The 14,034-nt window shown below is 37.9% G+C and overlaps 1 protein-coding gene across 1 annotated transcript in view; it reads left to right on the forward strand.

Moving 5' to 3' along the window:
- TM9SF2 (transmembrane 9 superfamily member 2) overlaps positions 1-14,034 on the forward strand; it is a 62,123-nt gene that overhangs the window by 23,801 nt on the left and 24,288 nt on the right. Inside the window, exons 4-9 of the mRNA XM_021065854.1 lie at positions 45-172; positions 4,694-4,823; positions 9,202-9,326; positions 10,232-10,343; positions 11,394-11,473; positions 12,292-12,400. Of these exons, the coding sequence (XP_020921513.1) occupies positions 45-172; positions 4,694-4,823; positions 9,202-9,326; positions 10,232-10,343; positions 11,394-11,473; positions 12,292-12,400 (684 nt within the window). The remainder of the gene's footprint in view (positions 1-44; positions 173-4,693; positions 4,824-9,201; positions 9,327-10,231; positions 10,344-11,393; positions 11,474-12,291; positions 12,401-14,034) is intronic.

Raw genomic sequence — 14,034 nt, forward strand, 5'->3', positions numbered from 1 at the left:
GGATATTTTTTCTTAAATTTGCTTTCCACTTTATTTTCATGCAGTTCAAATTTAATAAGGAGGAGACCTGTACGCTTGTTTGTACAAAAACATACCACACAGAGAAAGCTGAAGACAAACAAAAATTAGAGTTCTTGAAAAAAAGCATGTTACTGAATTATCAACATCACTGGTAAGACATGGAGATTTGGGATTTGGGGCTTTTTCCTTTTTAAGATGAACCCTGTTTTATTGAATGTATGAATTACTTCATTGACTCTATAAAACATAGCAGATTAATTTATGCCCTGTTTTTGTTATTAGTAATAATATGAAGTAGTAACTTCTGCTTGCCAGAGGATTGATTACTAAGGTTGTTAGCTTAAAGTATCATTATTTAACTGTGCTTAGATTGCTGTAATATCTGTTACTTGTTTTGGTACATAGACCCAGGTATCTAGAGCACTTCTTTTGTTCATACACAGTTAAAAGGAGCATATTTACATTTTGGGGAATGGACCTGGATCAGTTTTCTGGCAAAACACCATGTTATACTTGCAGGCCATGAAAAAGACCATAGGAAAACAAAATTTAACTTTAGTTTGATGTTTGAGAAATAGCATCTACTTCAAATAAAAATACTTGTATTTTGTGTATTCTGTTTTTTATTTTATAAATGTAATACAACATTAACATGGTTTTTATCAGTTTGTAGCATAATCAAAAAGCATTTAAAACTTTTTTTTAGCTTCCCAAGTAGTATTTACTTATATACAATATTCAAACAAAATATTAAAAAAAAAAAAGAGTCTCAAAAAACCAACTTGTTATTTTTCCAGTTAAATGCCTGAATTCTTTGGTGGTCATGATTTCCATATGTGTTGCCTCTTCCAAGAAGTATAAGTTGCAGGAGGTGGTGATCAGAAAACCCACCTTCATACACTTGCTCTGGAATGCTTGTCTGATCACTCTCCCAGATGGGCCCATTCGCTCTCACTCTGGGAGATCAGGAACCATGATCTCAGTTGTGGCTCAGCTGGAACAAACTCAGCTAGGATCTGTCAGGATGTGGGCTCCACCCCTGGCCTCGCTCAGTGGGTTAAGGATGCCGTGTTGCGGTGAGCTGTGGTGTAGGTCAGACACAGCTTGGATCCTGAGTTGTGGTGTAGGCTGGCAGCCGCAGCTCGCATTCAGCCCCGAGCCTTGGAACTTCCACACGTTGCAAGTGTGGCCCTAAAAAAGAAAAAAAAAGTTTACCAAGTTAGGAAGCATTTGATGGTAAATTTGTGGTAAGTGTATCAGTTGCAAACTTAAACTATTCTGCCTAAAAAAATCTAAGCCACATCACAAATATACAGGCAATGGGTTTCATCCTTAGATCAGTTCATTACACATTCGGAAGTTGTTGATTCGCAGTGATGAATTTATGTAAACCATTAGTTGAGTATATTTCTGTCCTTGAGAAATTTTCACTCTTTATGAGATTTTAAGCACGCACGGCGGAGTTGTTTAGAGATAAAATAGCATGCCACTTTAGAAATCTGGGAGATCTTAAAAAAGTACAGTGTTCTGTTAGGGAATTTTATTGTGAATGTAGCACATCTAATTTAACCTTTGCACTAAGACATTTTGAAGAGAACATCGTTTTCTAAGTTACAAAGCAATACCTACATGACTGTGAAAAAAACCTAAGCCATGAAGGAAAATATTAAATAAAAAAATGAGAGTTTTCTGTTACCCTCGGCTTCTCTAATCCTACTCCCTAGGGGCAGGACTATTATTTCTCATAGGTATTTCCAGACTTTCTGTGCACATGCAGGTGTGTAAAAGAGTGTGTAGGAGTTCCCGTCGTGGCGCAGTGGTTAACGAATCCGACTAGGAACCATGAGGTTGCGGGTTCGGTCCCTGCCCTTACTCAGTGGGTTAACGATCCGGCGTTGCCGTGAGCTGTGGTGTAGGCTGCAGACGGGGCTCGGATCCTGCGTTGCTGTGGCTCTGGCGTAGGCCGCCGGCTACAGCTCTGATTAAACCCCTAGCCTGGGAACCTCCGTATGCCCTGTGAGCGGCCCTAGAAATAGCAAAAAGACCAAAAAAAAAAAAAAAAAAAAGTGTGTACCTTTTAAAATAACTGAAATATTGTATACACTATTCTGCAGATTGGTCATTTTGTTTAAGAAAATATGGGCACTTTTCTCATGTAAAGCACATTGTAGATCTATACCTACCTCATTCTTTTCGTAATTGTAGAGCATTCAATCCCTTGAATGAAGTGTAATTTTTTTCTCCATAGCATTTTAACCATTCTACCTTTCAAATGATTAAAATAACTGATTATTGGGGCACCTACTCATTTTCATTATAAAGAACAGTTAATTAACAGTAGTTAATTTTCATATCTAAATTGATGAATACTTCTAATTCATATTTGGGACTTTAGAACGTAACTGGAGGATCTTCTTGGCTTGTTCTGTCAATAACCTAGGCTATTTCTTGATTCTTGGTACTGTCTGTGATGTTTTGATGTCAGCACCAGACACTTGAATTACTTGTTACTTTGCATGTTTGTGATTATACTTTTTGCCTGTTTCCAAGTCTGTGTCATTTTATTTATAAAAGTATAATTTGTTTAATTATCAAAGTGCTTTTTTTGTGTGTAATAGAACCATCAGACTCTGGCTTATTGTACAGAAATTGGGTCTTTGGAGATATTTTAGTCTAGTGAGTTCCAATCCTGGATCCCCTTAGGCTGGCAAAGGGGAATGATGTGCAGTTTTCAGAAATTCACAATCCTAATGGATAGTTTAAATTAACTTATGTTAAAACTACATAGAATAACCTAAATGTCAAGTTTCTTTTTGAGTATATTGTGGCAGCATTGGCTATTCCGTTCTGATCAGAAACTCTAGAAAGTAATTTATTGGGAAAATGAGTTAGTAATAGATGAAGCTTGATTGATAGAAGTGTTTCAGTGGGGCTCATGTAGGGTAGAGGGAAATAATGGAAAGGAGTCCTTAATGGTAAAAATTAGGGCCAGTCATTTGACCTTTAACCTTTTGAGTCCTCTCATACTTTTTTCACTGTATCAGGTTGAAAATAGGATTCTTACTATTTCATGGTGTTACAAATTCCAATAACTACTAATTTTGAATTTAGCAAGACAGTAATTGAAAATTGTATTCTTAAAATTTTATTGCATTTATTTCCAAAGGTTTATTTTTGTTTGTTGTTTTCATGTTTCCAACCAGGAAAAGGTTATTATGTCAAGCCATTATATAAGTGATAAATTTAGGATGTTCTTTAAAAAACCTAAATTGATCCTTAATTTCTCATTTTGTAACTCGCAATATAATTTTCTATAGTACTTTTTCTGCTATGAAAGCATATAAATAGTCTAATTAATATAGTGCTAGTATATATTCATTGATTGAACTTCATTGTCTAAAAATATTGAAGCAATCAATGATTCTTGTGGATAAGCAAGTGGAGATCCTGCTGTATAGCACGGGGAACTATATTCAGTGACTTTTGATGGAACATGATGGAGGATAATGTGAGAAAAAGAATATATATATACACATATATACATACATATATATATATACACACACATATATACATGACTGGGTCACTGCTGTACAGTAGAAACTGACAGAACACCATAAATCAACTATAAGGGAAAAAATTAAAATCATAAAATAAAATGATTGTTGAGGCTTCCAGAAAATGTGTATTATTTATATTATATAGCATGTTTTTCATGCTTCTAATAGTTTATAGTCTTTTCATGGGAACTACTAACCTGGTTATAAGCAGCTTAATAGTATAGGTGATTCTAAAATTTAATGCATTGGGTACTATTAAATAGCATTTTATGTGATGAGACGTATTTTATTAGGTCATTAATGTACACCTTGGGTGAATATAAAATCATTATTTTACTTCCTAAGGCATACATTAATTAACAAATAAAACATGCCCTGGAATGTTGTCTTATGACTATAATACAGCAAGTCTATTTTTAGTAAATTTTAAAATCTGTATCCCGCAGTGTGTTCTGGGCATAGGGACCCCATGCTTGGACTGTAATGTGGTTTACAGTATTACAGCACTTTGTTCCTCTCTTTTATCCTTTTTTTAAAATGTTTCTTTTCACTATGGAACTTGAAAGCTTTGTTTCTCTAGTTTTATAGCAGCATTTCTTTTAGACATAAGTTAGGTTTACACAGTTTTAATACATGATACTATAATTTTCGCTTTTCCACCTGGCCCTCAAATTGAACATTTTCCCATGTCTTGTGGTTATATTATTCTCCTTTTTATTGAATTGCCTGAGTAATAAAAGACATTTGTTTCTGTACTTTTCCCAAGGAACTGAATGTATTGTTTTGTATCTATTTAGAGCTTTTGTGTGTTGTGCTGAAGATAAATTACACTCAGGTGTCTAGGTAATAATACTGTTAAATAAGTAATTGCAATAAATTAATTTGTAAAACTCTTTCAAAGAAGCTGTAATTTTTTCCTCACTACAGTGTGTCAGGTATTAGCATAATACTTTTACTTATGAAATACTGTATTTTATCAAAATTCTTTGATTGTAGTTTTGACATCTTAAGGCATTTGTAGACATTTAAATTTACAAAGTGATGACACACTTTTAGGGAGTAATTCTTGGTCATATTTGTTGATCTGTAACCTGAATTTCTTTGTTGCATAGGATTGTGGATAATATGCCTGTAACGTGGTGTTACGATGTTGAAGATGGTCAGAGGTACTGTAATCCTGGATTTCCTATTGGCTGTTACATTACAGATAAAGGCCATGCAAAAGATGCCTGTGTTATTAATGTAAGTTGCTGATAAACTAACCCTGTACTACTTTTAAAAATACTTTTTGGTAGAAGGAGTCCGTCTTTTTTTTTTTTTTTTGGCTGCACCTGTGGTGTGTGGAAGTTCCTGGGCCACAGTAGCAACCCAAGCTATTACAGTAACATCACCAGACTGTTAACCCAAGAAGCCACCCTGAAACTCCAGAAAAAGTCAGTCTTTATCTGGACAAAAATTGTTATATCCACCAAGTAAGTACAGTTCAGATGTTCTGAAGGACAGCTGCTTAGATCTTTAAATTTAAACCAGATTAACAGTTTTTAACTCTAGGAGTTCCCTGGTGGCCTAGAAGTTAAGGATCCTGCATTGTGGTACAGGTTCGATCCCTGGCCCAGGAATGTCCACAGGCTGTAAGCTTGGCCAAAAAAAAAAAGGTCAAATCTAGCAACCCTTTTAAACAAAAAGCTCTAGAACTAAAATAATTCAAGTGCAGTTCAGCATTTACTGGCATTGACTCTTATATACTAAACACTATGCTGAGGGCTAGGACTTTGTATGTTCTAACTGTATTAAAAGTTAGATTCAGGAATACCCGTCATGGCTCAGTGGTAACGAACCTGAGTAGTATCCATGAGGACACTGGTTTGATCCCTGGCCTCGCGCAGTGGGTTAAGGATATGGCATTGCCATAAGCTGTAGTGTAGGTTACAAACGTGGCTCGGATCCTGTGTTGCTGTGGCTGTGGTGTAGGCCAGCATCTACAGCTCCGATTCCACCCCTAGCCTGGGGACTTCCATATGCTGCAGGTGTGGCCCTAAAAAGACAAAAAAAAGTTAGATTCATAAATCTTACATATTAAAAAAATATATTCATAGAGGACTGCCCCAAAAAAACCTAATTATAAGTCCATGAAATTTGTATTACGAGTTTCAATCCATAAAATATTGTATTGCAAAAGTTTGGTATTATGCCTTTTTTGTCTTTTTAGGGCTACACCTGCAGCATATGGACGTTCCCAGGCTAGGGGTCAAATTGGAGCTGCAGCAGCCAGCCTACACCACAGCCACAGCAACACCAGATCCAAGCCACATTTGCAGCCTACACTGTAGCTTGTGGCAACGCCTGATCCTTAACCCTCTGAGCAAGGCCAGGGATCGAACCTGCGTCCTCCTGGATACTAGTTGAGTTCATTACCACTGAGCCACCCTGGGAACTCCTGTTATGCCTTTTTAAAAAGGTAACAATCTTAACATTATTTTAGAATTTAAAAAATCAAAATAACAAAGACATTAATTTAGAAAGTAATTAAAATTATTGGGTTATATATATCAAATGTTGTATTACCAGATCAACCTGATTTAATCTCGTAATGAATATGACCTGGTAGTAGAAGTTAGCTCAGTCATGAAACTGGTTGTTTTGATTAATGCTTCTGTGAGAGTTGACCAAGGACTCTTGAATAATTTAGTTTATTGGTTTGTTCTAAAGTTTTAGACTTCCATAGAGGAAAAGTGTTCACATACGTAACATTGAGCATGCTCTTAACATGTATTATTTAAATTTTTATTTTATTTGTTTTATCATAAGGGAAAAAGCTAAACAATATTAGATGTTTTCTCAAGTACTTTTAAAGATTTATGTAGGATGTAAAGCATTAAAGAAGTATAATTTGTGCCTCTGCCAGTTAGTTTTGGCTATATTTATAAAGAGTTTAATCTTATGGAGCCATAACCCTCCCAGACTTGATACCATGCTACAAAGCTATGGCAATCAAACACTGTGGTATTGGCTCAAAGACATACATACAAATCAGTGGAACAGAACAGAGAGTCCAGAAATAAACCCACACACCTACAGTCAATTAATCTTCAACAAAGGAAGCAAGAAGACAGTCTCTTCAGCAAGTGGTGTTGGGAAAGTTGGATGGCTGCATGTAAATCAATGAAATTAGAACACACCCTCACACCATTCACAAAAATAAACTCAAAATGGCTTAAAGACTGAATAAGTCATGACACCATAGAACTAGAAGAGAATGTAGGCAAAATATTCTCTGATGTAAATCACACAGTGTTTCTTTACATCAGTCTTGGGTCCCAATGCTGTAGAAATAAAAGCAAAAACAAACAAATGGGACCTAATCAAATGTATAAGCTTTTTCACAGAAAAGGAATCCCATAAACAAAGAGATAGCCTACAGACTGGAAGAAAATATTTGCGCATGATATGACTGACAAGGGCTTAATTTCCAAAGTATGCAGACAGCTCATATAGCTCAATAACAAAACAAAAACACAAAAATAACACAAAAAACAGGCAGAATGGAATTCCCACTGTAGCACAGTGAGTTAAGAATCTGACTGCAGCTGCTCAGGTTGCTATAGGGGTGCAAGTTTGATCCCCAGACCAGCACAGTGGATTAAAGGATCTGGTCTTGCTGCAGCTGTGGTCTAGGTAGCACTGCAGCTCAGATTCAGTCTGTAGCCAGGGAACTTCTATATACTGTGGCCATAAAAATAAAAAATGAGCAGAAGACCTAAATAGACATTTCTTCCAAAGAAGACATCCAGATGGCCAATAGTTACATGAAAAGATGCTCAGCATTGCTAATTATTAGAGAAATGCAAATCAAAACCACAATGACGTATCACCTCACACCAGTGAGAATGGCCATCATCAAAAAGTTTACAAATAATAGGAGTTCCCATCGTGGCACAGTGGAAACGAATCCAGCTAGGAACCATGAGGTTGCGGGTTTGATCCCTGGCCTTGCTCAGTGGGTTAAGGATCCGGCGTTGCCGTGAGCTGTGGTGTAGGTCACAGATACGGCTCGGATCTGGTGTTGCTGTGGCTCTGGCGTAGGCTGGCAGCAACAGCTCCGATTAGACCCCTAGCCTGGGAACCTCCATATGCCGCAGGTGTGGACCTAAAAAGACAAAAGACAAAAAAAAAAACTCTACAAATAATATATGCTGTTTGGTGGCCACAGATAACAAATGCTGGAGAGGGTGTGGAAGGGAGAAAAGGGAACCCGCCTACACTGTTGATAGTAATGTAAATTGTACAGCCTCTGTGGAAAGTCGTGTGGAAATTCCTTAAGGTACTAAGACTAGAGTTACCGTACGATCCCACAGCCCCACTCCTCGCATTTGGCCAGAAAAGACAGAAACTCTAAATAGAAAAGATATGTGCACTCCAGTGTCACAGGAGCACTATTGACAGTAGCCAAGACATGGAAGCAGCCTAAATGTCCATGAACAGATGAATGGTTAAGGAAGATGTGGCACATGCACACAATGGCATATTACTCCACCATAAAAAGGAATGAAATAATGCCATTTGCAGCGACATGGATGGACCTAGAGATTGTAAGTCAGAGAAACACAAATATCATATGTCACTTATATGTGGAATCTGAAAAATGATAAAATGAGCTTATTTACAAAACAGAAACAGGCTCACAGACATAGAAAACAAACTTATGGCTACCAAAGGGAAAGGGGGGGCGGGGAGGAAGGGGGCATAAATTAGGAGTTTGGGGTTGATAGATACAAACTACTGAATATAAAATAGGTAAACAACAAGGGAACTATAGTCAATTCTTGTGATAAATTATAATGGAAGAGAATCTGAAAAAGTATAACAGTTTTTATTGTATGCTGTACAACAAACTAACAGCATTGTAAATCAGCTATACCTCAGTTTTTTAAAAAAGGAGCTTTAAGCTTAAGACTTACATTTTTATGCAGAAGGATTAAAATTGTGTCCTTGTTCAAATGTTCTGACTTCTTGTGGCTCATTTTAAAGTTCTTTGGTTTGGAGTTACTGTTGTGGCTTAGCAGTGACGAATGTGACAGGAATCCATGAGGGCTCGGGTTCGATCACTGGTCCCCCTCTCTGGGCTGGGACTCTGGCGTTGCTGTGAGCTGCAGTGTGGGTACAAACACGGCTCAGGTTCCACGTTGCTCTGGCTGTGGCATAGGCTGGCAACTACAGCTCCAGTGCAACCCCTAGCCTGGGAACTTCCATATGCCGCTGGTGCAGCCTAAAAAGACCAAAAAAAAAAAAAAGTTTTGGAGTTCCCATCGTGGCGCAGTGGTTAACGAATCCAACTAGGAACCATGAGGTTGTGGGTTCGGTCCCTGCCCTTACTCAGTGGGTTAACAATCCGGCGTTGCCGTGAGCTGTGGTGTAGGTTGCAGACACGGCTCGGATCCCGCGTTGCTGTGGCTCTGGCGTAGGCCGGCGGCTACAGCTCCGATTAGACCCCTAGCCTGGGAACCTCCATATGCCTCGGAAGTGGCCCAAGAAATGGCAAAAAAAAAAAGACAAAAAAAAAGTTTTATGTTTTGACTCTTGCAGTCCATTTCTACCATTAACTTTAAGTTCTGTTCCACAGTCAGAATTCCACGAAAGAGATACATTTTACATCTTCAACCATGTTGACATCAAGATACACTATCATGTTGTTGAAACTGGATCCATGGGAGCAAGATTAGTGGCTGCTAAACTTGAACCAAAAAGGTAACTTAGACAATAGAAAAAAGTAAATAACTGTAAGTAAAATTTGGACCCAAAGAATAAATATTTGGGGCTAAATTAACTTTTTCCTTAATCAGTATTCTGACGTGTGCTCTGGTCTTTTGGATTTTGGTGATTTGTTATTGAGTTGTGGATTTCCCAGAGAAACCATTCAGGTATCTTCCTGTTGTAGTAAGTAGGCAAACCCAAGATGCCTTTCTGTTTGGTTTCTCGAACAGTTTTTGACAGCCTTTCCGTGTCAGCCTAGGTTGGAGGCCGTAAGTGGTTAGGACAGTGTGTTCCCTTTCACGGCAAAAGCACTGCCCCGGATATTTGCAACCTGACCTCTCATCAGAGGCCCAGATGAGCTAATTAGTGTGTCATTTCCAAAGTCTCCATGCGGTTAGATGCCAGTATGTGACAAGTCATTGAAAGGGCATCTCTTCAGATTGTCAGCTTTTTTTAGTCTGAAAATACCTACGTTGTTTGTGAGACCCTTTTCCGATTGCGTATTCTTTTTTTGTTGTTTTTCATTATACACGCCCCCCCCCCGCCCCCGGCCAATTGATGTAGCCATTTTCTCATGTGGTGGAGAAACACATGCAACACATGCCATAATATGATAGCAGTTGAACTCGCTCAGTGTTTGTTTGTTTTTTTTTAAAGATTAGTTAATGCTCTTCAAGTAATGTTTTCAAAAGTTTGTTTCCAATTTTGAGTGACAATTTTGTACACATAACTAAGCCTTTTATTTATATGAAGTAAATATTTGTACTGTTCATTGTGACATGAATGACTTTCGACTGTCAGCAGCATTGTGAAATATGTACAAAATCTCTAACCTTCACTTTACCTCATTTTTAAAAAACTGCTTTATCAGCATCTTGCCAAAATGTTTCTTCCCACAGCTTCAAACACACCCATATAGATAAACCAGACTGCTCCGGGCCCCCCATGGATATAAGTAACAAGGCTTCTGGGGAGATCAAAATTGCCTATACGTACTCTGTTAGCTTTGAGGTGAGTGTGATTTTATGTTTAGTATAACACAGAAAGTGATCTTAAATTCATATTACTTTAATTAAAAATATAAATGATTCAGTTTTACAAATAGATAAGCTTTTAATGAGCTGATTTTTGACATAGTTTGTCAGTGCATAATCACGCTCAAGACTAAGTCTTCATTTAAATCAGAAGTATAGCAAGTTGGAGAGCTGAGCCTGATTGTGTTTAGGCCCTAAGAGCTACAAACAAGACAAAACGTCAGAAATAGACGTAGAGGGCGGTATGAAAATGTCAACGATTGCAATAAGCATTTGGGGGAAACACCATTTTAAAAGTCAGGATTTGAGGATAAACTTAAATGGAGAGTTTCCTGGTGTGGATGATCTATACTGGCTCCTAGGGAATTCAGGGAAGGTTTTCTTAGGAGGAAAGTGAATGTTGATTTTATGAGCATCTTGGGCAGTATTCCATCTCTGTTTTAATAAACTATCTTGGCAATCCAGTGTAGTTATGATCCTTACTTTCCCCATATAGTGTGTGATTTTTCAAGCCTAGTGCAGTAAGTAGTACATATTTCTCGCTAGGTATTAAGAGCTCAATGTGGGTGACACCTGCCAGATGCTCAGGGTACCTAGGTTATGATGCTGGTCTGGTTAGGTGTCTCATAGAAATAAATAGTAGCATCAAAGAGAAGAAAGGATAAGCCATTCCATTCAGTTTTCTGAAAGACATTAAATACAACTCGAAGTCTTGAGCTTTAAAATGAGCCTTTCCTAATTAAAATTTAAAATAAGACCTTAAAAATAATACAAGGAGCCAGGTACTTTTAGGAACTCTTATTATTTTTTATTTACTGCTTAATCTCATCCCAATTTTCCTGATACTTGAGTAATTCTTGCTCCATGAGTCTCATGACTAACCCAGGTTATGATAATGTGAAATTGTATTTAGGGTTAAGCTGTGAATGGAAATTTTTGGATTCCTAATACACTTTGTTGACAAATTCTTATTTAAAGAGTTTTTTTGGAGTTTGGTTTTTTTTTTTTTTTTTTTAAATCCCTCTAGGAAGATAAGAAGATCAGATGGGCATCTAGATGGGACTACATTTTGGAATCTATGCCTCATACCCACATTCAGTGGTTTAGGTAAGAGGATAGAGTTTTTCCTTTATGCTTTGTCCTTCCTTATTCTGTTCTTTGTCCCTTTGAATATCTCCTTCACCCTCTGATTCTCTCCAGTTCTTCAAAAGGCTGGGCTTTTGAATTGGATGGACGTGGGTTCAGTCCCTGGCTTTCAGTCACTGGTTGTGAGGCAGGCTAAATCACCCAGTTCCTCAGAGTCTGTTTCTTTATCTAGAAATAACCTGTTTCATGGGACTGTCTGAAAACTTAGGGAAGTAATGAAACAGAATTTGAGCACCTTACCTGATATGGAAGAGAGCTCGATAGACAAGCTGCTGTGGCTATTATCACTGTTTATTATTGTTTTTATTATTACTGCTCTCTCTTCAAAGCATGACCTAAAACCTTTATCTAGAAAGCCGTTCATGGTACCATCATGCTCCTTTTCCTCCTTTGCTAACTAATCTTTTTGATACTCATTAATTTATTAAATAAATTTTTTTGTTGTTCTTCAGTAGATTTCTTGAGGGTGCAGACTAGTCCATTGTTGATCGTTGCAGCTTATGTGGCCCTGATTCGGGTACAATAGTTATTTAATAATATTGACCATGGACCCAAAAAAAAATTTCTAGAGTTTAACAGACCACAAAATTATATTATGATAAGTATATAAAGCTATGTATCCACTACAAGGCCACATAGCAGAACACAGCTCATTGAATTTGTTTGACTTTAGGTTAAGTTTTTAATTTGATTAATGCTGTTTTAATGTTATTCAATAAGTAGTTTTTAAAAAGAGTTTTGCTGTTCCGAAGATTAAGCTGACATGCTTATTTTTACAGCATCATGAATTCCCTGGTCATTGTCCTCTTCTTGTCTGGAATGGTGGCTATGATTATGCTACGGACACTGCATAAAGATATTGCCAGATATAATCAGATGGATTCTACAGTGAGTGAAACATCTGAGCCATGCTTTGGTCTGCCAAGGATAGTCTTTATTTTTCCTTTGGAAAAAATTCTTTAGAATCTGCCTTTAAAACATTCTTCTCAGGAGTTCCGGTTGTGGCGCAGCCAAAATGAATCTATTATCCTTGAGGACACAGATTCAATCCCAGGCCTCGCTCGGTGTGTCAGGGATCTGATGTTGCCATGAGCTGTGGTGTAGGTCGCAGACGCAGCTTGGATCTGGCGTTGCTATGGTGTGGGCCAGCAGCTGCAGCTCTGATTCAGCCCCCAGCCTGGGAATTTACCATATGCTGTGGTATGGCCCTAAAAGGCAAAAAAACATTTCTTCTCAAAATTTATCCTGAATTTACATTTTCAAATAAGAAAATGATTTTTAAGTATTGGTATTCTGTAGACATTTAATGACCACAGCTTTCAGAGCTGATGGTTCACAGGCTCATCTGCCTCAGTAGAGGATGCAGAGTAGGTGCAGGTGCACAGCTCTTTGTGTGGATGTTTAATTTTAAAATAATTTTAACTGAATCTTTATCATTTCAGCCTTTTGGTGTATAAAGTAGTTTAATATGTCAGGTTCACTTATTTTCATTTTAAGTGCATGATGTTACATATTTTACACTTTTTCATTTTATAGCAGCCCTTTAACAAAATTTCCACAACAATCACAGTGACTTGTAATGAATCCATAAAACTCAGATTTTTTTCTTCCTCAGCTTCTTAGCCTCCCCCCCAGTCTTTCTTTCCTGTTCTAATTAGAAAAAGGAACATATAAATATTTAGAAGCTTTTTAGCACTTATATGCTATAGTTTCTTTTACGTGATTTTTATGGATTGTATGTCTTTTTTTTTTTTTTTTTTTTCCCACTGTACAGCAAGGGGGTCAGGTTATCCCTACATGTGTACATTACAATTACATTTTTTCCCCCATGTATGTCTTATTAAATACCTGATTAAGAGTTTCCACTATGGCGCATCAGGTTAAGGTTCCAATGTTGTCTCTGTAGGACTCAAGGCACTGCTGAGGCACAGGTTCAGTCCCTGACCTGGTGAAGGGGGTTATGCTGCAGCTGCGGCTCAGCTTCGCTCCTTGCCCAGGAACTTAAATACACTGCAGGGGCAGCGCCGATAAAGGAAAAAGTTTTATTAAAATAATTCAGGAGTTCCTGTTGTGGCTCAGCAGAAACGAATCTGACTAGCATCCATGAGGATGCAGGTTTGATCCCTGTCCTCAGTGGGTTATGGATCAGGCGTTGCGGGGAGCTGTGGTGTAGGTCACAGAAGCAGCTTGGAGCCCCCGTTGCTGTGGCTGTGGTGTAGGCTGATTTGACCCCTAGCCTGGGAATCTCCATATGCCAAGGGTGCAGCCCTAGAAAGACCAAAAAAAGTGAAAATAAGAATAATAATTTCACAATACTCTGTGCATAACTGGTGATTCCAGATAATTACTGAGTTAGTGGAATGTTCTTCTTAACTTGAGCAGAAGTGCCTTGGGATACAGGCCAGGGCAACCCTATGTCCAGTCTTGCTCCCATTCTTTTCCTCTACTGGTCTCTTAGTGTAGCAGTCATAGCAGACCTGTTCGCATGTATCAGATCACTTCATCCCCGTCACCGCCTGCCA

This window comes from Sus scrofa, chromosome 11 (genome assembly GCF_000003025.6).
Source record: "Sus scrofa isolate TJ Tabasco breed Duroc chromosome 11, Sscrofa11.1, whole genome shotgun sequence".
NCBI classification, from domain to species: Eukaryota; Metazoa; Chordata; class Mammalia; order Artiodactyla; family Suidae; genus Sus; species Sus scrofa.